The sequence below is a fragment of the Cryptomeria japonica genome, chromosome 11, assembly GCF_030272615.1.
Source record: "Cryptomeria japonica chromosome 11, Sugi_1.0, whole genome shotgun sequence".
Classification (NCBI taxonomy): Eukaryota; Viridiplantae; Streptophyta; class Pinopsida; order Cupressales; family Cupressaceae; genus Cryptomeria; species Cryptomeria japonica.
Genome location: NC_081415.1, coordinates 30,671,092 through 30,698,675, shown reverse-complemented (window position 1 = coordinate 30,698,675; position 27,584 = coordinate 30,671,092). Strand labels below are relative to the sequence as shown.

Sequence of the window (27,584 nt, the reverse complement as noted above, 5' to 3'; positions counted from 1 at the left end):
GCTTACAACATAAAGCACGTAATCCAGAATAATAACGCCATAGATATCAGACAAGTATAAGAGATGTTATTCCATTCATAATTGTTCCCTCACAAGTTACATTCGGAAGTATTTAAAGGTACGGAGGGGGTGCGAGCGCCAACCGTCGCACCGCAACTACCACCCCGCAGTTGCCAACTAACCAAGACAATTACAACTTAATTAACTAGTCTTATGTTTGTGTACAATAATGCCGCCAACAAAGATGGCCATTTCTTTTATATTTTTCATTGGAAATATGTTGGAGTCTTGCCCGACAGCACATGCAGCTAAGAGTGTCAGGTTGGAAATGCAATGGTATCCATTCACATTTTACTGATCCAAAGCCGATTTCGATCCTCACAACCATATTGGAACAATGAATGGAGAGGTACAAACAGGATAGACTTGGAAGATTTTTGGGCAAATGTTGCAGATGAGTTTGATATTAGGAGAAGACTATGGTCTAGATTGTCAGTAAGCTTGATCAGAACAATCAAGTTTTTTTGTGTGCTTGATAAGTTAGAGGATGATCGAGAATATATTCAATCGCACTTTGATAAGAATTGGCCTCTCCCTCCTGTGAAGTTGTCAGAACCAAAGCTCGCAGATCTAGCCACCTTGATGCGGCCAGTTGTCAAATATTCGCAGTGGTGGGTTGATCAACAAGTCCAAGTGTTAAAGCGAAGAAATTTGACCATACTTATAACTTGATGGGTGCAATGGAATCATATTCTTCAAATGCAAGAGCATCCCAAAGTGCCAAGCTGATTGAAAGCACTAATTCCAAGAAAAGGAAGGAGGCAGTCGATGACTCTACAAGGTTAAAGGGGTTAGAAAATTATGAACGAGGAACCTTCTCAGAAGAAGCAGAGATCACAGCCATCACATTCAGCCACATCCAAGAATGTGAATGAGGTATTAACTATTGAGGATGAGTCATTGGCTGAAATAAAGATTCCTTCCCCAATCCATGAGGGAAATATGGAGTCAATTCGACAGGAAGATGAAGAACCCCCATCTCCTACAGGCACGAAGATACTTGAATCAAGAAATGAAATGGATATTCTGGGAGCGGAATTTCAAGAGGGAATGATTTCCGCTCTTCGAGGAGGTTGGGATATTCCATGTGAAGAAAGTAATCAAGAAGAGGAGGCATTGAACAGCCTACGATTCCTAATTGGTTGAAAGAAAGGTTGAAAATGAAAGCACCAGTGGAAGATCAAGAAGAAGACGACACAGCCGATTTCTTGGCCAAATTAGGGAAGGTTGCTGCAAAGAAACCGGCCAAAAAGTTTTCCACAATCCAGATTGTTGTACTTAGAGTGGACAAGTTAATAGAAGACTTGGACAGGTTGGAATTCAAGGTCAATATGCTGCCACATGTCACGATAGAGGAGGTCAACCCGATCGTGTCCAGGTTCATTGAACATGTTGCCACTCAAGGGGATAAGGATGCACCTTCCTAGAAAATCGCTCCTTGCGCCACTTCTTCTTCATGCACTCGTTCTTGATTTTATTTTGGGAAACCCTAATTAGAGTTGTTGTCTCTTGATCTCAATCGTTGATTTTAGATTGATCTCGGCCTTTCATTTGTTTTCAGAAACTCTATATAAACTCTTATTCTCTCATTTTGTTTTGTGTGGAGAGATTTATGAAATTGTTGCTAAGAGCTACTTTGGTAATATAAGTTCATTTGCAGTTTGCTTTGAAGCCTTATTGTTATCACGTGGTTGCATGGTTGCATTTTTTCTTCAACAATAGAATAGATTTGCTTAGCGTAAATTTGCATTTTCAAAGTTATTAGAGGAATGAAGGATTTGATAGTATAGATTGGTGAAACCAATGAAGCAATACTCTGCGAAAAATTGCGATTATGCCTGATTAATCCTAAATCTTGGAGCTAGCCGATTTATTCCCCGAAAAAATTTCGATTCATGAAAAAATCGTTGACCAAGCGTTGACCCAATTTTCAAAGATTTTTTGCATTTAAATCACATTAAAATCATGTTAAAAACCCCAAAAATGACATTATGAAATAAGTGAAAAAATTCATTGTAAAAACTTGCAAAACCCTATAAAAACGAGTGAAATTACTAAATTGCTTAGAAATAGGGTTGGTCTGAGACAAAATCAGAGTCAATGTGGAATCAATGTCGAAAAAGTTTGTTATTTTGGCCATTTTCAAGGGGTTCATCATTCCCCACACTTGTTCAAACCCACAAGCTCATCGACCCAACAAAGGTAGAAAGCCCACGAGCTCAATATGACCCAATAGGGGTTTGAACCTTGGTGGCTACCTCACCAATGGAGTTTTTCTACCACAACACTAAACGTTCAAAGACATATTTAACATATGTAGATATAGATATATGATTTTTAATTTTTAATTGATATAGTTAATTTTTGCTCAAACAAAGACATACAATTCATTATGTGAGCAATATATCTAAAGTGCTCCACGAAATAAATCTGAATGACAACAAACAAGTTTAAAATAGTAGTTGCAAGCTAGGTATTGCCAAAACCAGTGGCTTGCTAATCTTTTACTTCAGCTAAACAAATGCCTTTTGTTGAATTCTACCCCATATAAAAAACTTACCAATTGCCATCAGGGAATATAAAGCATTGCAACTATGGAATATGATTTGATAAGCTTTCTCAAATATTGAACTACCCCTAGAAAACTCCTTGCCTCAATCACAATGAAAGTTTTGATCACTTCGAAATGGCTTCCACTTTTACTAAATTCTTAACAATTGTTGGATCTCTGTCTAACAAATTTTGATCTCAGCTACTTCATAGACTTAGCTATCTTTGATCTCAGACTTAGACAACTATTCGGTGTATTTGGTGACTGCCCTTTTAAAAAGTTAAATGAATATTTGCCTATGTAATCAGCAATATGAATATAAACAACAAAAATCTATTTTCTACGATTCATGGGTTAAACTGTCTCAATCACAATGAAAGTCTTGGATCCCTTCAAAATGGCTTCCAATTTTACTAAATTCCTAACAATAGTTGGATCTCTGTCTGATAAATTTTGGTCTGAGCTACTTCATAGACTTAGCTAATACCCCTAGAAAACTCCTTGCCTCAATCACAATGAAAGTCTTGGATCACTTCAAAATGGCTTCCACTATTACTAAATTCCTAACAATAGTTGGATCTCAATCTGATAAATGTTGATCTTAGCTACTTCATAGACTTAGCTAATCTTTGATCTCATACTTAGACAACTATTTGGTGTATTTGGTGACTGCCCTTTTAAAAAGTTAAATGAATATTTGCCTATGTAATCAGCAATATGAATATAAACAACAAAATCTATTTTCTATAATTCATCGGTTAAACTCTATTTTATTTACTCTCTATATCTCTATGCTATGGAAATGCCCTTAAGTATTTTTAAAAAAGTAGTTTGTGTCTATTTTTCTACAAATTTTTACGATTTTTTAAAATCCAATTTCTTACCCATTTTTTCAAAAAATCTTCTTATACTTTTGGTTTGCCGATTTTTTCCCCAAATGATTTTTGTTACTATGATATAAAGCATTGCAATTGTGGAATATGATTTGATAAGCTTTCTAAAATATTGAATTAACCCTACAAAACTCCTTGCCTCAATCACAAAGAAATTCTTGGATCACTTCAAAATGGCTTTCACTTTTACTATTTGTCTATTAACTTTTGATCTATGTTACTTCATAGACTTGGTTAATATTTGATCTGACTTAGACAAGTATTGGTGTAATTGGTGACTGCCCTCTTAAAAAGTTAACTGATTATTTGCCTATGTAACCAGTAATATGAATATAAACAACAAAAAATTATTTTCTACAATTCACAGGTTAAACTCTATTTATTTTGCTCTTTATATCTCTATACTATGGAAATGCCCTAAAGTTATTTAAAAAAATAGTTTTTCTCTTTTTCTACAATTTTTTATGTTTTTTTAAAATCCGATTTTTTCCCAATTTTTTCAGAAAATCTTATTACTTTTGGTTTGCCGATTTTTTCCCTAAACGATTTTTGCTACTATGGGTGAAACAATTGCTCATACTTTCTTTAAATGAATGATTTTTGTTCAATGTGTAAAGTTAGCCTAAGCTTATTATTGTGGAAGTTTTAACTCTTACTTTGGATAACTATTGTTCGTTGGATGGTATTATTCATGTTAATGCATGATAGCCTCGGTAAGATAAATGATTGAATGAGAGATAAATGAAGTCTCTCATTCAAACATTTATTATCGTGAGGGGGCACGATCAAGTGATGTCTTGATTGGCCATGTCCAAAAGACATGGCCGATCAAGGCATCGCTTGACCATACCCAGCCCACTACATATACCAAATGAAATGTGTGAGAATGGATATTGAAATAAAAATGCTCCTCCTCTCCTGCAACATAAAAGAAGACAATCAGATTTATACAACAATTCAGTGATAGATATTACATAGAAGAAGATAAATTTTAATTCTGGTCCACAAAATTAACACGGTATCAGAGCCAGGTTTCCTTCTATAAAGCCTAACCGCCTGAAGGAAGATCCGATTAAGATCAGATTGATATCTCCTTGAAAGTCTCGAATATGGCCACATTGCAAGAACTTGTCCTCTCAAACTTAAACCACAAGTGTCCCTTGCTGAAGTCAGAAATTCAGACGTATGTTCAGAAAAATATGTTCTCTAGAAGAAACTCAAGATACCTTGTGATTGAGAGGGAGCTTACTAATCAAGATTGAGCACTTCTGAGGTAAAAATTGTAAATATTGATTATTATTATTACTATTACTAATAATTATTTTATGGGCCTTGTGTAAATCATAAGGAAGTGACGACTTCCAAATGATTTCCACTTGTATTTTTGAGATTATTGGAAGGTGACGATCTTACAATAACTCAAGATTGTGGATAGAATCGCCGACTGAGGCAATCCACACAAGAGCTCATAGATAGAATCGCCGACTGAGGCAATCCACGTAAGAGCTCATGGATAGAATCGCCGACTGAGGCAATCCACGTAAGAGCTTGTGGATAGAATCGCCGACTGGGGCAATCCACACAAGAGCTCATGGATAGAATCACCGACTGAGGCAATCCACGTGAGAGCTCATGGATAGAATCGTCGACTGAGGCAATCCACACGAGCTTGTGGATAGAATCGCCGACTGAGGCAATCCACACAAGAGCTTATGGATAGAATCGCCGACAGAGGCAATTCACTCAAGAGTTTGTGAATAGAATCGCCGACAGAGGCAATTCACATCTTGAAACTATGGTCCCAAGATAAGCATCATACGATTTATGAATATTGCTCCCAATACCTTCTACATTTATCTTACCTAGCTAAGAGGGAGTGTTAATGCATGATAGCCTCGGTAAGATAAATGATTGAATGAGAGATAAATGAAGTCTCTCATTCAAACATTTATTATCATGAGGGGGCACGATCAAGTGATGTCTTGATCGGCCATGTCCAAAAGATATTGAAATAAAAATGATGCTCCTCTCCTGCAACATAAAAGAAGACAATCAGATTTATACAACAATTCAGTGATAGATAACACATAGAAGAAGATTAATTTTAATTCTAATCCACAAAATTAACAATTCATAGTATAGAAATCTTTAGCACAACCTTAGAAGATTGCACCTACTTTGTTTAGTTGTCCTTAGTGTGGTGAAGTAGAGTATTGTTATTGGTTTCCCGTCTCTTGACTTCTTAGGAGTAGCATAAAACTTCTAAACCCTTATCCTTTTTATCCTTTTTTTGGAAGAAACCCAAAATTGAAAATAAAAAAATAAAAAAAAGATAGTGTATTGTCAAATTTGTCTAAGTCCTTGTTTGTGAACGATTTTTAAGCATAAGTCCACCTTGTATTTCAGCATACATAACCAAGGAAGCTATCCAACATAAAGTCGCATGTTCACACATATAAACCTTGGAGTTGTCGTGTGGTCTTTCTTGCAATCTTAACACATGTAGTAATTTTGTTCAAGAGAGGGTAGAGTGTCCTTAATATTTTATTCTAATGTTCGGTGAATGATCAACCGTACACCAACAGGGTGTGTGGTGAAATGATTCTTGATGCTATGTGTTGCACAGAAGTTTGTGAATTCAATGGAACAGAATTCACCCCCATTATCTGACCTAAGAGATATAATCTGATGACCTAACTCTTTTTCAACTAATGCCTTAAACTTTTGTAATGCATTTCAGACGTCTGATTTCGCTTTTAGAAAAAGCACCCACATTTTTCTAATGAAATCATCTACGAACAAAAGAAAATACTTGGCACCAATGACCAATGTTGTATTCATTGGTCCACAAACATCTGCATGAACCAACTATAATAGATTGGATGCTCTCCAAGCTTGTCCATCGGAGAATGGAGTTCGACGTTGCTCCCTACTTGGCAAGCTCTGCACACACCATATGTATGTTGTCGAATCTCAAGTAAGCCTTATACCAGATTCTCCTGAGCCAACTATGAGAGAGATAATATGTTGAGGGCCCATATTGTTGATGCCAAAGAGTGCTTATGGACGAACTCGTTGCAGCCATTGCAACCTCATGAGACTCACTAGTATCAATCAACCTATACAATCCATGATCTTTGAGGCCAACAAAAATTGTCTTCTTGGACTACTTATCAATAATGTGTCACTTGTGTGCACTAAAAATGACATCCAACTTCGGACAATGTCGCATCAACTGACTAACAGACAACAAATTAAGTTACATGCCTGGAACACAACATACGTTGAGGAATATGAGATTCCTCCCACCAGATGTAATCTAAACGTTGCCCTTGCCGACAACCGTATATTCTTCACCTCCTCCAAAGATCACTAAATCATAGCAAGTTGTGTACTTCATGAACCAATCTCTTTTGTGCGTGAAATGCCAACAAGCTCCAAAATCAATGTACTATGCAAATAATTTCACCCTGTCTACTAGTCTTTTGGCCATAAAAGCATAAAAGGCATACTCCTGCTCAATGTGCTCTGCAACATAGACCTACTAAAACCCTCCCTTGTTGGATTGCTCATTAGCCATCTGTTTGCCGCACTGCTTCTTCATGTGACCAAGCTTACCATGTCTTCTTCTTCCATCTTGCAACATATAGCTTCTAATTGATCACATATACCTTTGATCTTCGTAAGATGCTCCTACAGAGACATCTTAGCATCCATCATTATTGAAAATAGCATGTTCTTCTAAAAGAACACTTGGCTCTTGTCTGACAACTCATGGAGATCCTTCAATGCATCCAAATCTTTGAAGTTGACTTGCCAGACGGCACATGTGGGAGCATGTCGTCGATGATTGACAATTTGATGAGCATAACAGCTTCTCGATTGCACTCATCGTACTTGTCATGGTCTTTTCCTGTCGTCGAGGGACGAGCAGACTTACCCAAAACAATCTGGTCTAGACACCAATATTCAAAGATTGCGAGCATGCACCGTTTCCATGTGTTGTAATTTTTGCCATTGAAGAGTTGATTATTTTCAAATATTATGTTGGTCAAAGACGCCATCCCTCTCGCTTTTCAATGCACGAAAAATGAGGTAAAATTCCAACAACAATAGACAATACCCTAGCACAAACTTTGATGCACAAGTTTCATGACACATCCCTAGGTGGCAAATTGAAAATTTGAAAAAAGCTTCGATTTTAAAAAAATCAAGAAAAAAAAACCTCAGTTTATCCAAAAACTAATAAAATTAATTCTACAGAACACACCCAAATTTACAGAAAACCCTAGAGCTCATGATTCTGAAAAACAGACCCACAATTTTAATAACACCAACACCTAGGTTGCAAGGAAAACAAATCCCATGAATACTCCTTGCGGGTGTCGAAAAAAATCGCGACCAAAAAGTCGTGAGATCCTTGGCAGAAAATCGCAGCAACCCTTCCCACAACCTATGAGGATGTTGCGCGAAAAACACTCATCACGATAGAAAAAACAAGGTTGCGGCACTCAAAAAATACTCTAGATTGCAGACCTCCAGATAGAAGACCTCGCGGATTTTAAAAAAAAGGAAATAACGCTAGTCGTGGAGTGAGAAACACGTTGCAGAGGTCGAACAAACAAATACGCACGATTTGCAAAGACTAAAGACCCACAATTCTATGGTGACAAACTCACGATTCTGTCTTAAAAATCTGCGATCAAACGCCCTTTATGAATGTCGCGATCTTGAGTATTGCTATTTTTGTTAAAAAAATCCAAAAAAAATTCTGGAAAAAAAACGCTTTTCAGGATGGACCATGAATTTTTTTTGTTAACAAAATCCGCCAAAAAAATTAAATATCTCTGATATAATGAAATGGTAAATTGCTTGACGAATTTTATATAGGCAATTACATTACAATGTTTCTAAACAAAACAATCGTGAACAGAAAACTGAAATAGAATTTATCTAATAAGACTAAAGTAAACTAATGACTAACTAATGACCATTACATAATAATTATATAATCTAATAAAACAGAATTCAACTTTAAGTGAAGATAAAACATTTGATTGTATTAATGGATAGCTACTTTCTCGATCCCCTTGCCAAATGGTGGATTTGGTTCTATTTGGGAATTTGAGTAGAACAAAAATAAATTTAGGAAGCCATACCTTCAACCATATTGAGAGATTTAATTGTATAAAGCTAGAAATCTAAACCAATCAACTACAAATAACAGTAGAAAACTAGAAAAAAAGATAGAGAACAAAAAATTGCAAAAACCCCATTCCCCTATATTTCTCACTACCAAAACTTAAGCAAAGCATTAGTTCTAAGTCTAGCATACTGCTCATAATATTGAACAAATAAAACACAAATAGTCAAGTTGTAGACTAATTCGCCAACAAACATAAAATTGCCAAACCGCAAAAACTTTTGCAGAAGAGCACTAAGCATTGTTCGCTCCAGCAACTCCAAAACAACTACAAGATACCATGGTTGCAGATGTTCGCCCCAACAACTCTAGGTGCAACCCAAAACAGATTGCAACAAAGCACTATTTTTGTGGAAAAAACCGTCGAACCCTAAAATAGGAACCCTCGAAAAGAGAATTCACAATTTTTGAGGTGAAAATCGAAAAACCAAGAAATCTGAGGTTACAAACCCAGGTAACCAAAATCCCACACAAACTTTGCGAATTACCAAAAATCATTTTTGAGGAAAAAATCATGAAAACCCTAAAACGTCATGCAACAAACCCTGATTTTTGAGGAAAAAATCAAGCAAAACCCTCCCATGATTTTTTGTGGAGAAAAAACAAAAAACCCACCAAATATTTTTTTATGGATAAAAATTATAAAACCCACGGAATAATTTTTTAAGGACAAAAATAATCAAAAACCCAAAACAAGAAAACCTGAAAGTAGTTTTTTAAGAAACAAAAATTATAAAACCCTACAAAATCATTTTTTTAAGGATAAAAAAATTATAAAAAACCCTACAAAATAATTTTTTAAGGATAAAAAAATTATTAAAAAACCATGATTTTTTCTAGACAAAAAATTAAAAAACCATCAAATTAAGGCAAAACAAGATTGCACAACCATCGTGGAACTAGTGCATTCTTCACGCAAGCAAGGAGTCGTCGCCAACAAAAACAAGTTGCCAAACTTATAGAAAAAGTCACTGTCGTTGTCGCCAAAGAACTTCATCCACCACCAATCAGGACCATCGAAAGAAGAAACAATCACAGCAAAAAAAAATCTCTAGAAATAAAACCCTCAAAACTCGAACAGAGATAGGGCAAAAAAATCAAACGAAGTCGTCTTGAGCAAAAACAGTCAGAAAATCCAATGTCGTAGTCACCAAAAATTCACATGGAAATCGTGAAAATCGTGCTAAGAAAAAAAACAAAATAATTTGTGTCGTCGCTATCCAAAAAGATCCAAAAATCGCAAGCAAAAATCGTGCTTCTTTGAAAAAACAATGCACAGACGCTGATGAAAAAAACCCTTTACCGTTGTGAATCTCAGAATAACGACACAGAAAACGCACAGCTCACCAAGAAAAACGTGATCTATCTTGAAGAAAAATCCGCCCAGCAAAGAAATGTGATCTGAAAAATTTTCACAACACTTCGCCGCCCTTAAAATAGTAGGGGCCCACTGACAGAGACCTTCATTGGAAAAGAAGTGATCAAAGCTAGAACAGCAACTAAAGAAGCAAGAACTTGGAACAACAGCTACGGAAGCCAGAGCTGGAACTGGACAATCCACCCAAGGATAGTTCTATGCCGGTCCCTTCATCCAATTCTCGATTATCGATGGAGCAACTCCATTACACATAGGCATACCAACAGGTAATATGACTGATGGAACTACTACCTTAGAAGGAGTACCTATATTCTGGACTGAAGAAAGCCAATCCGGCCTACTTTCTTTCTAGAATTGGACTGGCAGGGGGGCCAGCTACACCAGAAGGGAGCATACGTCAATTGGTGGGCATGGACCCTTTAGAATAGTAGTGGGGCATTTGGGACCCCAAGCCATTGGAAGGGCTTAGCTATATATGTTTCTAAAAAAAATCGGTCCCCCTATCAAGCGAAATAGTGTAATTGTAATGTGCGGTCTACTCCTGCCCTATAGATAGCAGGGGGGAGAGACAAAGATGTGTGGCGTGATGTTGGACATGGCTCTCGTACTGAAACCTATGGCTTTGGTAATGGCTCTCTCGAAATAGGTATATCATATATAGATCTAGCATTTCAATCTATGCCTTTACTACTACTCCCCCACCCCACACCAAAGGCGAGCTAGATCTAGTACTTCTATCTCAAACAAAACAGGATGCCTATATAGCTTCTTGATCACCCTTATAAACCATCCAAATAAGAAAGTAGAGTTTTTTGCAAATAAAGAAAATGTTCGGACAGTAAAAAACTTTGATCACTAAAAAAAACCTTCACAAACTTGCAGAATCGTTTTTTCATTAAAAAACAATCGAAAAAAATTCTGGAAGAAAATTCCAAGAAGAGGCTACGAATTTTCCACATCCTAAAAAATCCCATCGACCTGCTCTTATACCACGGAAAATAATTGAATAAATCATCGAATGATTATATTTTATGAATATACAGCGTATATAAAGAGGTTTACAAGACGATGTTCTAAAAAGAACGAACTGTTAAACTAAAGCTTCAACACAAAGCTAAAAAGCTAACTACATCTTCTAATAAAAGAAGCAATAGTATAAACGAACTTAAAAGACAACTAAGATGACCATTATAGAATAGACATAATATTATTTTAATAGTGTACACATTGTCTTTCCTTACAACTCTTCATTTTCTATTATACTCAAGAACTTATATTTGCATGCCCAGAACAGGAATGGACAATGATTCACTTTCTAGTTTCTATAGAGAGAGGCTTTACCAGTTTTTACCATACAATTGTTCAGATTTACACAATTCTAATCATATCATTGACACTCAGAGTCAGCAAGCCCATTCTGGGCTGAGGCTCTGACATCAAAACCACTAAAAACTTGGAAGATTCAATTGGTCAGAATGCAATCAAAACTACCCAAAACTTGACCAAATCGTTGATAATTTCTCCATGTTCTAAAACAGAAGTTTAGATATCTAAATGAGGGAATGAGGGTAAGTTTACTGGCTATAAGTTTTTCTTTCCTTTTATCTTGGGAGTTTTGTAAGAGTGAGAAGCCAAGTCAGCTAGACTTACTAAGGCTCACTCAGCTCAAGAAGTGGCAAGTTTTCCCAAGATTCAGTCACTCAAAACCATGGATCCACAAGAAAACATCCACAGCATTGGGCCCACATCCCAACTGCCCTAGTGATGGAGGGATGAGAAAAAAATGCGCCTCCATCATTCTCACTAAGTAGGATGCATCCAAGGATACACCAGGGTACGTCCAGGTGTCATTTGGCCATCCCAGGGACATAACATCATCCCTCACATCTAAGGAAAAAGAAAAGTGTATAGACTAAACTCTAGGAGAGCACAAAAGCTTGTGGATGTATGTGATGCCTTGCAAATCGTGGAATACAAGACAATCAAGTACAAAGACAGTCCAACAGCATAATGGGATGTACATCAGGGTGTCCCATCTAAGAAAAACAAACCAAAAAAAAATTATAAACAGGATCACCTCTAGGACAGTAGAGAACCTTGTGGTTGTAAATAAAGCTTTCTGTCTCATGAATTGCAAGCCATTTGAGTAAAAGGAGATTCCAGCAGCACAGTTGTATGTTTTGTCTAAGCATCCGAAGCAAATCTTGAGGATCCGGCTATGCATAAAGGATTGGTCAATGTCCAGTTGCAGGAGCCAGACAACTCTAGCAATTCAGCAATGAGGAGTATGCTACAGCACTTGCATCGAACAAACTAGATTAGCAATCCTATTTAGTGTGTTAGTTTATGACTTGTACCTTGAAATTGATGAACAATATAAATATTTGCAATGGGTTAATTGATTGCCAAATTGTCAAATTGTTTAAACTAACACTTCTTTTACTAAATATTGTTTACATGAATAAGAAATTGCAGCTTTTTCTTCCTCTTTTTTGTAATTATTTATTTCAAATATTATATTTTTATATACCAGCTATACAAAAATCTAAAACAAATTTGCAATCCCCAAAATCATGTCCCCAAGTACCCAAAACTAGAAACTGCTCAAACTGTGACTCTGACTCTGTCAATATTGCTCTCTATGTGTGAATATGCTTACTGTTTCTTTGCACTCCATTGACAACTTGATTTTTTGCATGTACTTCCCTTTTCTGCGTTCTATTTTGCTATGTCTACCTTCCTTACAATACTTTAATGTAATGGCTAATGGCCGATACCTAAAAAATATTAGTAATGTGCTGATACCTGTATACTAATCTACCTCAGATCCTTTGTGAGTAATAACAAGAAGGTGATCATAACAGATGTGGAACAAATTTTCCAGTTCAAAGATCATCTAAGAATTCCTTGCAGAATTCCATGCAAGCCATAGGAAATTGATTTTTTCCAAAGGGATTATTTTGTGATGAAGTGATTGAATACATTTCATTTAAATGCATTATTGCAATCAGCTTTAAACTTTTGTCAGTGGAAAAAGTACTAAATGCAACAATCATGGATTACCATAAACCTTATAATATGGCTAAAAAGTAAAAAGTTTAATAGAGCGTTAGTCATTAAGTCACCAAGTTGGACCTCAAATACCAAATTAGTAGAATGCATTAAATGTGGTTTGATGTGCCAACACAATATAAGGAACTCATTGCATAACTGCAAATTTATCACTAGCCAGTTTGAAAGAAGAAAATTAATGACAGGTTACAGACCTTATCATAAGTATCCTGCAAGGTTTCACCAATGAAAGGATAGCGACCAAGCACCATGCAATAAAGTGTAACACCTAATGCCCATACATCTGCAGCTTTACCATGGTATGTCAAGCCTGTCAAGAAAATTGTCCAACAGCAATCAGAGCTTATTGAGATGGCAGAAAGTAATATAGAACTAGAGAAGAGCTACAGACCACAAGTTGCATTGCCATTACCATTCAGAGGCTTTGATTCCGTTATTCAGATAGCTTAAAGAACTAATTGAATATAACATAAATACGAGTGGAGCGTTCTCATTCCATACTCTAACAATAGACCATTTTCAAATGAAACCATGTTTCCACGAATTTCAAAATCATTCACCAATAATGCATTGATTTACATTGAACATTTTTCTTCAACTTGTGCTTTTCCGTAACACATTTCCTATCTATAAATGATGATAAAATATACTTGACACTTATCACTCTAGCATATACTTTTGATAGACTCTATTTCAGTATTTAATAATTTAATTCTCAGCCACAATGCATCAGTAACCTAGAAGGATGCTGCAAGTTTGCATTGTTGATATCTATGATTTGTGCAAAACTCTCTCACCAAGTTAAACAGCAGTACCATGAACTGAAGAATCCAAATCCTTGAAAACATAAGAAAATATTTTGACAACTAAATATATATAGATATTTCACCTAAACAGCATTCTGGAGCAGTGAAAACTGGTGTGCCCGGAGATCTTCGAAGCTCATCATTGTTGTCCTGTATGTATTGAAGAACAAAGGATCAATAAGGTTAATCTAATCCAGAGGAGAAACAAAATAGAGAATTTACTGGAATAAAGATATGGTTTAGCAATAATAACTAAAAATGTATAGAAAGAGTGATTAACAAGATCCAAATGGTATCAGCATACTTAAGGTTTCAAATCATTTCAAGGAAGGGACTACTGTGCATCTCATCTCTAATAGATGGCCAGATCAGGATTTAATCTACAGTTGAGAATGAACCAAAAATAACATACATAACTTCTGTACCAATATACCAAATATTGTAGCTTCCATGATGAATAACTTCTGTACCTAAAACTACATTCTAAATGTACAATCCTGCTAGGAATTGTCGAAGTTTCAGACAGACCTTACCACCAATGAGTTGCAAAAATTCTGCTAGTGCGTCTTCCTTAAGCTGATGTAAAAGCTCTGCAACTCAGATCGGCATAGACATAATGACCAATATTAAAAACAAAAAACCACAAGACCCCACTCGACTGGGTGACAAGACCTTGAAGGGTTTAGTATTCAAATAATATACTTACGAGTTCTGCCTTCACATTAAAGAAGCTAATCAGTATGTGAAGTTGGAAATCTTTTATATATAATTTTTCAAATTTAACATTGCAAAAAAAAACAAAAGAACAGGGATTTTGTTTTCTTTCAGGGAAAATATAAAACAAAAATCTCAGTTTGTTCATCCTGATATTTTTAACTTTCCCAATTAAAATAATTATGAAACCTTGCATATCAGAAGTTTGATTAATCTGAGAAGCAAAGCTATGCATTCATATATCAAACCTCAAACTGTTTGCTAAAGATGTTATAGACTTCAATGATGCACTATCAATCACTCCAAAGACATTAAAAGAATTGAACATCTGTGATTTAAGGTAAGTTTGTTAGCAATACAAAAATATGTTGGATTCCTCTGGAATCAAATTCTTTTACACAGTTGAATCCAAAAAACTCCACAGAATATAATATATTTTTAAAGGGTGAAGGATGGGGTCAAGTTCTTATTTAAAAAGCTCTAATAAAATTGATTATTACATATCTTCAGAATATGTTTATTTCGAAAATATGTGTAGTACAAAAGACCTGATAACAATACAAATATATATAGAATGAAAGAAATAAAAATTCTAATTCTATCAATGGGACTTGATAATATGCTAATGTGAAAACAACCGTAAGTGCTGAAATGTAACTAAAAACAAAAATAAAAATGACTAGATGGGATATAGATTAAAGCAACCCTCTTTAAACCAGAGCCAATTCCTAGACTTCAGAGGATGAGTCCAGCAATAATTAACAAATATTTGTGGCATGGCTTAATCCCTTTATTTATATTTATTCTCCAAATGTTCTACTCGTTTTCCCATAGTTTCCAGCATCTCCATTATAGGAATGTATAGTGCAACCTCATACCCACAATTTCAAGTGAAAACATTTATACATGGTATATCTGTCTACCTGTTCATTAACTCATATACACTAATTTGACTGGCATCCCTGTCAATACACCCACCCCTACCAATACCCACACGTCTCCTGGCAACTATTTATTACACATATCTGAAATTTATTCAGTTACATTGTAAGAAATATCAACGCAAGTTGCAAAATATTCAGCCTCTGATGGGCCTCAAGATCTGTCCAACCAATTTGTCTTTAAATGCAGATTTCCAACTTTATGAAAAAACGGGAAGTGTAAGAGGCTTTATCTAGAGTTGCTTCTCATTTATTATTGTGATATTCTTCTGATGGTTTTTTTAATTCATTCATTCACAACCACATAGTAAGAAATATCAACGCTAGTTAAAAATATTCAGCCTCTGATGGGGCTTCAAGATCTGTACAACCAAATTGTCCAAAAATGCAGATTTCCAGCTTTATGAAAAGACAGGTGTAAGAGGCTTTATCTAGAAATTTTTCTCATTTATTATTGTGATATTCTTCTGATCTTTGTTTTTTTTCAATTAATTTCCGGATTGTGTTTGATGCTAGGCCATTAGTAATTAGAAGACAAGATTTTTTCATTGTCTTGAGCAGATGCATCAAGAACCAGAAACAAGGAAAGGCAGAAACCAGCTTTTCTAAAACAGCAAGTGTCCTCTCAGTTTTCCCACTTCCACTATTCAGCGAATGGCCATTTAACATATTAGGGCTCTATAGGGTACAATTTATCACATTAGTTCTTAGCTATAATGATTTATTATGTAATCAACATCCATTTCTTATAGTTTTATCAAGCAATAATCGTACTTATTATCACATTCATAAAGAATATTTGGGACCTGTAACAATATCTCCAAGAGATTATAAGTAACTAGCCACTATTTCTAAATGACATGTTAGATGATTTTTATAGATTTTTTAGGAACAATACCCACATATGCTATTTCATCAAATTGACTATTCTTACATGTATAAAATCTTTGAAATATTATCCACCTCATGAAAATATTTGAAAATGTTTAGAGAACAGGTGACTGTTTATAGAAAATTCAAGGAACGTCGTTTTACAAGAAAAACATAATTAATATTCTGACTGAACATAATTTTTAAATCTGTATGCCAAACCCCTAAATCTTATAGTTGTGAAATGTGCTACATTAGCTCTTGACTTTCAAGAGATCATAATTAGCTACAGTTCATGATGCCAAGCATGTTCATGTCTCACCAGTAGGATCCTGGTAAAAAAAAGCCATTGTTCACAGGAACAGAGATAATATAGTCGGTAGAAAGAAGTTGAAACAAAGGAAAATGGCAGGTGAACTGAAGCCAAGTATCCCATCATTAAAGACAACTATGATGGACTGATGGTAGATCTTATCCTGTACTTCGGACTTTAACTAATTGTCCTAACAAACCATAGGCATGTCCACAGATAACATATTAGAGAATGAACATTGCTGAATCTTATGAATGAATGACGAAGCAACACTCTCTAGACCTATTCTTTTGCAGCTGTGTCACTAGACAATCAAAATATTCAACTTAACCTTTATCATATTAAGATATCGATATGCATCCATACCTCCTACGTAGACTGCAAGCAACACTCAAAAAGGAGATGTAGCAGTTAATTGCTGAATTTACCTCTTTCGTGCTTTTTGTCACCAGTTTATTTTGTAGCAAACAAAATATTTGGAATGCAATGAATCACATCTCTAAAGTAGAAAGACAAATCAACTCTCTTCAAAAACATTTCAAACCCAACTTCCACAATGTTTTTTAATTTAAATTAGGAATAACTTTGTGAATGGCCTTTAAAATGCTAATCATCATGTATTATACCAGAAGGCTTCCGATCAAGAACCAATGAAAGAAGCATTTTTAGCTGTCTTCAAAATTTCTACTAGAATTTAAATGTCCACCTTTAACACATTTCTTACCTCAAAGCTTCGGCTTACACTGAAATCGCCAATCTTAACTCTTCCATTGCTGTCAACCAAAAGATTCTCTGGTTTGATGTCCCCATGTATGATACTCTATAGATTCAGCAGATAACAATTAAAAAAAGTTATGGATAGTCCTTTACATAAAACGCAGAAGACAAGAAACATTAGACTAGTATATCAGAAATTGTCCATGCCTAGAACAAAGGACTAAAACAATCTGCAAATCACATTATACATTTTTCTTCAAAGACATGTACACGTCTGTGTGTCACCAGAACTTTATCAAAAACTGTGTCCAACTTCATAAAGAATTAGACCTATCATTTCTGACGCACAATAAATTTCATTATCACTACTTCCAGATAAACTCCCAAAAAAATACAGAGATTTCTAAAATACCAGAAATCAAGAATTTGAGAGTGAATACAATTTTTTTTCTAAGAAAACCCAGCACATAGCTTCATAAGTGAGAAAGTCATAGGTTTGATGCCTTGAGGGAGGTCTAGGTATTTGACAAAGAACAAGTTAGTTTGATAAGTGAGAAAGTCATAAGTTTGATGCCTTGAGGGAGGTCCAGGTATTTGACAAAGAATAAGTTCAACTGAATTAGGAGAAAGCAAAATATTGGAGCTTCATTATCAGGAACTACCGCCTAGAGGCTCATACTTATGGCAGCTGGCCTCATTGGCTCCCACTGCTTTCTGTTAGTTAGTAGTTTGTACTTCATAGATTGACATTTGTATTTTGTATCCTGTAATTGATTTTGAGGTTCACACTTGTCAAATAATGCAGTGCCTACTACATAATCAGTGATCTCAAAATCAATGAGAAATATCCATATTTCAAAAATCATGTAGACTCTGCTTTACTTCCACTCTCTCACTGTCCATGCCATTAGGATGGTTTTAAATATGCAAAACATCAGTTATTTCTCTTTTTCTCTTTTGAATGCCTTTTTTGTTCCGGATATTTTTCCAGATCTAATCCTGATAAATTGAAAAAATCTGTTCTATGTTTGCTTCTATGTTTTTTGTATGTACATTGATGAGCTTGAGAATTTTCTTAGACAACATATTCATGTAAATGAGGAATGAGGAATACCTGCTTCACCATGCTGTGATTGCTATATTGTTATTTGTTCATGAAATAGTCTACCTCTATCATTCTCCCAATGCCGGCCTGCAGAAACAACTTGATTCGCATTTTTTTATTTTTGTGGTCTTTACTAGCTTGTGGTCAACCTTAGTAAAACTACAATTATGGTACTCAACGCCACCAACAATGCTCTTCCTAGGTTTCCTTCTACAAATGGGGGAACTAGTGGAGATGTGCACTCCTTACACCCATCTAGGAGTTCATTTGCTAGTTCTCTTTCCTTGTGTCCAGTATCTCAGTCTCTATACGTGAGTGTGAATGTTTTCAAGTACATTTCCTTGGGGTCTTAATGGACTCGATTTGAAAGGGATCAAACAATTATGCTTTATTGTATGATCTAGTGCAAATGGATGGCTCCCCAATGTATTATCAAAGCCAAATTGTCACCCAACCCCTTTTCCTAAACCATATCTTCAAAATTCACTTGGTTTATGCACAAGTTTCAAATTTCAATCCATGTGTTATTCGTATTTGTCCTACAAGAGGTATCCTTATTCAAACACTCTATCTCAAAAGAGATTGCCCCATTGGGTTCCTTTGAACATTGGCATTGTTGACTAAGGTATGACCCCCTCCAATCTATCAACATTTGTGGGCAGGCTACTCCTTTAAGCAACTTCTTATGTGCCCTTTGTCTCTTTCTTCAAAAGAATGTGGTTTTCAATCAATCCTCCAAAGGGTATACTTACCATTGGTAAATCGAAGTTACTTGGACCTCCCCTTTGAATTCTCGAAGCCTCAAAGTGGCTTCTATGCTAAGCACTTCTTATAGGTTGCAAATGGAATCATTGTTCAGCCCAATTATCTTTAGCTCCCATCAATATTGAGTTGAGCCTATTAGAGTAACTATTTATCAAATTTTACTCATGCTTAAGTTTACTTAGGCACTCATTATTTAATATTTCCTAAGTGCATTGATATTGTAGTGGGTTAGTTGATGTTTACCTATTCCCTACCTACCCTTGCATCCCATTGAGACATGTGATTATCTTGTGCGCTCACCTCTCTCGCCTTTTGCTTTATAAGCAGGCTCATTGTACATTGTTTTGCATCTCAATACAATCATCAATTTCTAGTGAAATATTGTTTTCTCATAGTGAAGGTTATAGTGCTAGTTGTGGTCCAGGTAGTGGAGTCCATACTCCAACATGGTATCAGAGCAAACATCCAACGTCTCCTTTCAAATTTGATTGCCTTCCAGAAAGCGTTGAAAATCCAATTGAGTTTGATTTAATTGAGTAAGACCTCCTTTTCTTTCTAAATTATCCAAAGTGGCATTGAATTCCCCTACCACAATTACTTTCTCTCTATCCAAATTGCAAAGAGCAGCAAAGAGCTCCTCCCACAAATTTCTCTTGTCCGCATTAGCTGTTGGATCATAGACATCGAAGACAAACACTTCCAAATTAATTTTCAGAACTTTTAGCTTCACAAGCTACCACTATTGTCTTTCCTCCATTACCTTCCAAATTCAGAGGATTCCATAGAAATCCTAGACCTCTTGAAGCACCATCTACTTCCACAAAGCTTCCTTTCCACTATCTCCGACTTTTCATTTTGTTGCTGCTCTCCGACTACTTCCACTTGGTTTCTTGTAGCAAAACTAAATCAACTTTAGAGTGATCAATTTGATGCTTAATTAAGCACCATTTGTTGGGGGCATTCCACATTAGGGACCTCATTGCTCCTTGAGAAGCAAAATTTCCTTCTTGTTCCTGAGTTTCCTCCGCCCCTTGGCGTTCCCTGCTTTTTCCAACTTCTTTTTATTTGATTTTGTCTGCACCTTTTCCCTTTTTGTCCCAAGTTTGGTTTCTTGATTTTGGAATAAGATTGCTCAATCATCCATTCTTCTAAGATTTCTCCTTCCTCTTCAACATACTCACTCTACTCCTCCTGTAAACATCCCCCAATTTAACAACCTTTCTGTGTACTTGTGTTTTTTTGCATTGCCTCTTCTCCCAAGCTGCCACTATTCTCTTTTAGTTCATAAGGTTCTGCCATTTTACTCACTATTGGAATCCCACCATTATCCTTAGAAGTTACCTCATTATTTCTTCCTCGCTTTCCTGAATTACCATAGGCAATTTACCTTTATAAACATGAATGTCCCCTTTAAACCCTAGATCTCTGAATGCTTTTTGTATCCATTTTCCATTCTTAGTTATAATCTCCAGGTCTCTCATAAGATCCATCCCTTCTTCCCATTCCACAAAAAATTTTGACATTGCATCTATTTTACCCTAGTAGAAATCTGACGCCACCTCTAGCAAACCCCCCATTTTGTCCCCCATAAGTTTCAAAGTTTCAAAGTTCCAATATTCTAGTGGCAAGTTTGGCAGTTTAATCCACAATGGTAGAGGGATCAAAGTTTGGTTCAATATCCAAAGTGTAAAACTAAAAGCCTTCGAAAAACAAAGGTTTCGTTGAAAAAATTTCTTTCTTTAATTCTTTATCTGAGCATACTATCATAAAAAAATCATTTGGCAACGATCGCACACTTACCCAATGAGCATATCTACTTTTCCACCATTCCAGAATCCTCAACCTAGGACAACCATAACTGCTCCATTTGATGAAGAAACCCTTTTCCTTCAATCTTCCCATGATCGGCCTTAATGCTATTCGACAATAAGACTATGACGTGCATCCCTGGGAACTTCATATTATCCTCTCGATTCATCTTTTTGTTTCTCTAGTTCCCATCATATCGAACCCTCTCAATCCTCTTGAAATCCACCACTCCATACCCTAAACTTTGGTCCTTCTCAACATTCCGCAAAGGGGAACGCCACTCTTGCCCTCTGTCTTTCGACTGCAATAAATTCTCTTTGGATGCACCAGTAGCAAAACCATAGAAAAGCTTCCTCCAATTACTCTAACTAGTTTCCCGCCTTCTAGGCCTATTGTTGAAAATTGCTGCTCATTTGTCATAGCTTCCCCACACAAGCTGGTAAGATTGCCAAAATTTGTCCACCCATCTACCATTCTCAAATACCCATTGGGTGGTATGCGATTCCTCTGCCCTTGGAGCACAATCCTCCCTCCTAACCTGTTGAGCAGGCTACTCCACCTCCACAACATCTGCCCAAGCTCTTGCACCACAAACTCCAGCCCCAACAAACAGCATTTTTCAAATTGTTTTTTATAAAATGTAATACTTTATTATTAATTTAATTTTGGAGATTGTTGTATTATATATATCTAAGATGCTCCTTTTTTCATAATGAAGATAAATATGTTATACCTAAAATTGCTCCTTTTCTCAAAAGTAAATTGCTATATTGTATCTAAGATTGTTCTTTTCTTGTTACATCCAACTTGTGCCCTAAATATTTTTTATGATGTTTTATGCACTGATACTTGTTGCTTAATATTGTTGAATGGCGATTTGCAATGCATATGTTAATGATTTGATTTTAATCATTATAACATATGAGTTAATTTTTATATCAATATATGCAAATGTAGTGTTATGCTAAGATTACGGACTAACTACATGATTTTGACCTAGTGGATGCAGGAAGTCGTCATCCTCCACAAAGGGAGGGAAAGTATCATAAAAAACGGGAGGCTATAGAATAAGGATCTAATGCCCATCCGGAACCTTAACCTATAAGTTGAGACTTCTTGTGATGTTTTAGGGTTTGATGTCGTCAATTTAGTGTTTATCCACGTAAACCCTATTGGTCGGTCTAAGTGGATAGGATTGTTTTAACCTTGTCAGAGGTTATGTCATTCCTTAAAAATAAATTAATAAATCTAAAACACTCAAACAATAATCATTATCTTTTGTTTTAGGCTTAATAACTCTTTTTTATAATATGGATACATACATGATTATGTGTGAGTAATTTGCGAATCTAGTATATGTATATTTAAATGTGTGTGTGAAGGTAATATAGTACTTAGCACACATATACATACTAAGGACCTCAGTATTACCACACAAAAACATGTATGTATGGCATTATAACTATGTCTCGGCTTGAGGAGACTTTACCATATATTAGTAAGTGGAATGATATCCACGATGCAAACTTCGTAATAATATAAACTATAGATTGTAATCATTGTTTCTTAGCCAATGTAAGACATTATACGACACTCTTCCAAAAACAAAAAAAGATATCTCTGCCTTCACACAATGAAGGAACAGAAATTAAGCGGCGTGGCTAGAATTCTTTGAAATGAACATTAGATTACCGTGAAACGTAATGGAATGCATATAACTGTTTCATTCAATCATTGAGGAGGAAGTTTTCGAATCCATAAGTTATATACGGAGAAGAGAGTTACTTTGCAACAAAACTTTCATTTAGAATATCACTTTGCTCTCACAGTAATTGGAAGCTTATGCATTTATGGTCTTCAAACTAGCGAGTTGTAGCCGTAACCGTAGTCAGCTAGGGCATAGCTCTTCATTCCGTGAAGAAGGACTCTTGCCTGTTATTCAGCTAGCAAATTTTACCAGGTCATGTATTTGTTAATCTTGAGCTGTGTAAAAGAACTTTAAATATCAGGCATTTCTATTAAGAAAAGAAAAAGAATGCATTTACATTCCTTAAATATGAAAGCTTACATCTCTGTTTAGTCGAAAGCTAAGAGAGAAATATTGAATTCATGGAATGGAAAATGTTTATAGCCTTTATGGCATATACAGTCAATCTTGTTTATTTAGTGAAACGTAATTATATCTATTGAAATCTTGTAATAGTTTACAAGTTGGTTTTATCACTGTCCTCATAAGAACAATATTGTGAGTATCATGATGTGATTGTTGATCTTTTCTTATCACAAGAACAATATCGCTTAATGAGGAAGCCATAAATTGAGACGAGTACCATTGCTGAATGAATACTTAGGAACCTGAAACGATACCAAAGGATGCTATGGCTTTTGGTGTCAAAAACTAAAACAATAATGAAAGAGTAAATTGTTTTATAATTCAACATTAATGTCAGTTATTAGTGGCCAATTATTGGCTACATATCATGTGCAAACAGTAATGAGACTGCTAAAGTGTGAATAACCAAAACTACTGCAATTAAAGACTGTTAAATTCAGATTAGGTATATGACACATTTAATGAGGAATAAAGAATTTTGCTTTACTTTTATACGAAAGATTCCATTCTCATACTCATGAGTGAGCAGGTTGCCAACTTATGAGTGCAAGCATGAATCCAGTTATTAAATAATCAAAGTAATTGCCAAATGAAGGTTATACCGTAAGGGTGATTGTCACCATAAGCTTGATTGACCAGCATGTGAAACTGGAGCCTAAACATGGAAGTAAGCCCAATGAGCCTCTTTAGTGTCAATATGCAGTTAGCATGAGAGATAGACATGATGGCTTGGAAAACCTTCATAGGTTTAAGTCGAGCCGAGTAGGGTGATGAACAATGACTACATACATTGGCATGTTGCAAACTCATAAAAATTTGGCCAAGGTGATGCTACAAACTGTAAGCATCAATAAGTTCTTTTGATCCATATATACAAGCCAGTCAGAGGTCATACTAGTTAGGAGTAGCCTATGGTGTGTGATCGACTAAGGATTGTGTAAGGTCAAACACCAGTCTCAGATGGCATTAGAGCCAACTTCATTTACTTCCCTATGAAGGCTCGGGCCTTTCCAGTTGGAAGTGGCACAGGGGACTAGTAAGTCTATGGTTGGGCGGAAAGCACCCTAATGATACTTTCCCTCTCTCAACATTGTAAAGATCTTCTATGTTCAAGATGAATCCCAAAAAGTTGTAAACACTAAACCTCTCTTAAATATTTGCTTATGTTGTACTATATTATCTAAACCTAAACCTCTCTTAGATATTTGCTTATGTTGTACTATATTTGCTGTAAACACTAAACCTCTCTAATGTAATTTCCTTCTTTCACTTTTTTTTTCTTAAATTATCTAGGTTTTCATGTTTCTAATTTTCAGTTTCAATGTTACATAGTTTTGCAAATTTCTAGTTGCTAGTTGTTGCAAGTTTCATACGGTTCAGTGTTGCAATTTTTAAAGATACTAGAATGAGCTTGTTACATATGGTATCAGAGTGTCGGGTTCGACATTGAACCTAGGGCTCGCCACCACAAAGAATTTTAGGATAGTAAAATTGAAACGAAGCATTTTTCGTTTTTGCCAAGATCTGAATTCAAACCACCAGATGTGAAAGCTTGAGATCCAGTTTAAAACATGAATATTCATGTTGCTCTCCACCTTCCGACAATGAAACTCTTGTTGATGCACTTAAAAGATTGAAAAGAGAGAGAACCTTGGACAGCTTCGAGAAGTGAAACAGTGAGAGCAACTATTCTGGCCAACAAAGTGCCTAAAACTGAAAACAAACCGGCAAAACCAATTTAAAACAAAAACGAGCCTAATGACTCTAAGGAACTTTGTGTGCCCACTTTGGGTTTCCGATTAGTTCCATTTTCTGAATTTGAAGGGCATGAAGAGCCCATAACTAAATCTCACAGTAGCTCTTAGATAGAACCTTCACTATGTATATAATGTAAAAAAACAATTTTGCAGTGAGTAATAATTTTTTTTTAAAAACAGTTTAGTTGTGTGTAATTCTTGTTTCTAGTACTTGCAACTGGATAATGAAAAAGTAAATGTAATATAGAGACTAAATGAATGTTTATTTAACAGGTCACTAAAGTAATTTTAAGATGTCTCGTATGCAAGAGGGTGGAGGAGAATCTAGACTACCAGAAACTCTGGTGGCCAAGTTAGATAGCTCATACTCATGATGCAAGACACCCAAAACAAGCTCCGAATTTTGGAGCAAAGGGAGGGAGGTCATATTGAAAACCAAAACGAGGAACACGAGTCTCAATATAGAGACTGACAATCTGAACAAGAGCACACTTGTCAGAGTAAGTATAGGAATACACAATCCCATACCCAACATAGGAACGATAAACATGTAGCGCGAGTCATCTCTAACGATATGAAAAAGGTTAAACCCCCTCAATATGATGGATCAGAGGCCAATGATGCTGCTGAGGCATGGTTAACCAGTATGGAGAAATATTTTGAAATCCGAGATTATATTGAGAATATGAAGGCAGGGATTATACCAAGAATATGAAGGCAGTATGGGAGGGCTTACCAACTAACAAGAGTGGTTGTCGATTGGTGGGAGAATAAGAAAGCCGAACTAGGCTTGAAGTCAACCAAATGTAGCCTGGGATAAGTTTGTAGAGATCTTTAGGAAAAGGTGGCTACCACAACTGTTTTTTGAACAGAAACTAACAGACTTTCAAGAACTAAAACAAAAGGAACTCTTTGTGTATGCCTACTAGGAGAAGTTTACCCGATTACTTAAGTATGTGCCCCAATCCCAAGCAGATGAAAAGTACAGGATTAGGAAGTTTATCAATGGTCTTAACAATTGCATAGGAGGATCCTCAATGTCTTGGCCCCTTCAACAATGGACAAAGCCTATGAGAAGGTTGTTCGACAGGAACAAAAGCTCCGGAGAGATGATTCCATTAGGGACAAGAATAAGAAGGGTAATTGGTCTCAACCTCCCCAGACTTTTAAAAGAAAGGGAGACAAGTAAGAGTCAAGCAACAAAAATGGTAAAGGATTCAAGGGAGGTTGGCAAGACAACCGAGGAGATCGGAAGGGCTTTGATAAATCTAAAAAGGACAGTAAAGGGAATAATAGAGGGACAAAAACAAGAGGACCCCCTATGGGATGCTATACATGCGGAAGCGAGCATTATGCCAATCAGAGTCCAACGAAAACACAGAAAGGACAGTAGCAAAGGAATCATCTGCCACCACAGCAGGCGGCATTTCAGCAGAGGATACATGCAGTAGTAGATAATCGACAAGCTAAATATCAGTTCTCCTCAATGGAAAGTCCAGGTATGCTTTATGGAAACCTCATAATAGTACTAATAGATACTAGAGCTATAGAAAATTTTATTTCTCCTAGATTTTTTAGTAAATTTCCTAAAATAGTCGGTTTCATGGCTATGTCTTGGACTGTTGAGTATGCCAACCAGTCGAGAGCTCGGGTCGAGCAGTGCCTATTTGAGACTAAGGTTGAATTTCTTGGACCTAGGAAACAAAGTACTCTTACAAGGCACCCATCGTGAGGTCAAATTGCGGCAACTCTCCACTATCCAATTAAAGCGGAGAAAAAGGAAGGGTTGCCAAGCGTTCGCAGTTAAAATGGAGGAAGGTAACGAATCCAATGATGTCAGATACCATGATGACATGATGATGTATAAAACTAGTTATCACCATGGAGAAGGTTCTAGGGAGAGTAGGGAACCAAAGGAGTCATTTGAGGAAAGATATCCTTATCTTCGAAACTACCAAGACCTATTCCCTAAGGAACTACCTAGTTTGCCACCCAAACAAAAATATTTGATTTCTCCATTGAGTTAGTGCCAAGGGCAACACCAGTGTCAAAGCTCCCTAATGTATGACAACTGTCGAACTCATGGAATTAAAAGCACACTTTCAGGAGTTATTGAATAAGGGTTTGATTAGACCTTGTGTGTCGCCATGGGGGGCGCCAATAAGTTTTGTCAAAAAGGATGGAACCCTTCGTCTCTGTATCGACTACAAAATGTTGAACAAATTAAACATCCGAAACAAATACCCGTTGCCACACATCGATGATTTGTTTGACCAAATGCGTGGAGCTGCAGTATTCTCCAAAATAGATCTGTGTTCAGGGTACCACCAATTAAGGCTTAAGGATGAGGATATCCACAAAATAGCTTTCAGAATTTGTTATGGGCATTACAAGTTCATTGTTTTACCATTTGGGCTCACCAATGCCCCAGCCGCATTCAAGAACCTGATGAACAGTGTATTCCATGACTATCTCGACAAGTTTGTATTGGTATTCTTAGATGATATTTTGATATAC

At 36.0% G+C, this 27,584-nt stretch overlaps 1 protein-coding gene across 7 annotated transcripts in view; it reads right to left on the bottom strand.

Moving 5' to 3' along the window:
* LOC131036338 (serine/threonine-protein kinase GRIK1) overlaps positions 1–27,584 on the bottom strand; it is an 80,568-nt gene that overhangs the window by 13,783 nt on the left and 39,201 nt on the right. For all 7 annotated transcript variants that reach the window (XM_057968192.2, XM_057968196.2, XM_057968195.2 and 4 more), the window contains 3 exons: positions 17,526–17,621; positions 14,047–14,113; positions 13,352–13,467 (listed from right to left, as the gene is read on the bottom strand). In XM_057968192.2, coding sequence (XP_057824175.1) covers positions 13,352–13,467; positions 14,047–14,113; positions 17,526–17,621 — 279 coding nt within the window. The remainder of the gene's footprint in view (positions 1–13,351; positions 13,468–14,046; positions 14,114–17,525; positions 17,622–27,584) is intronic.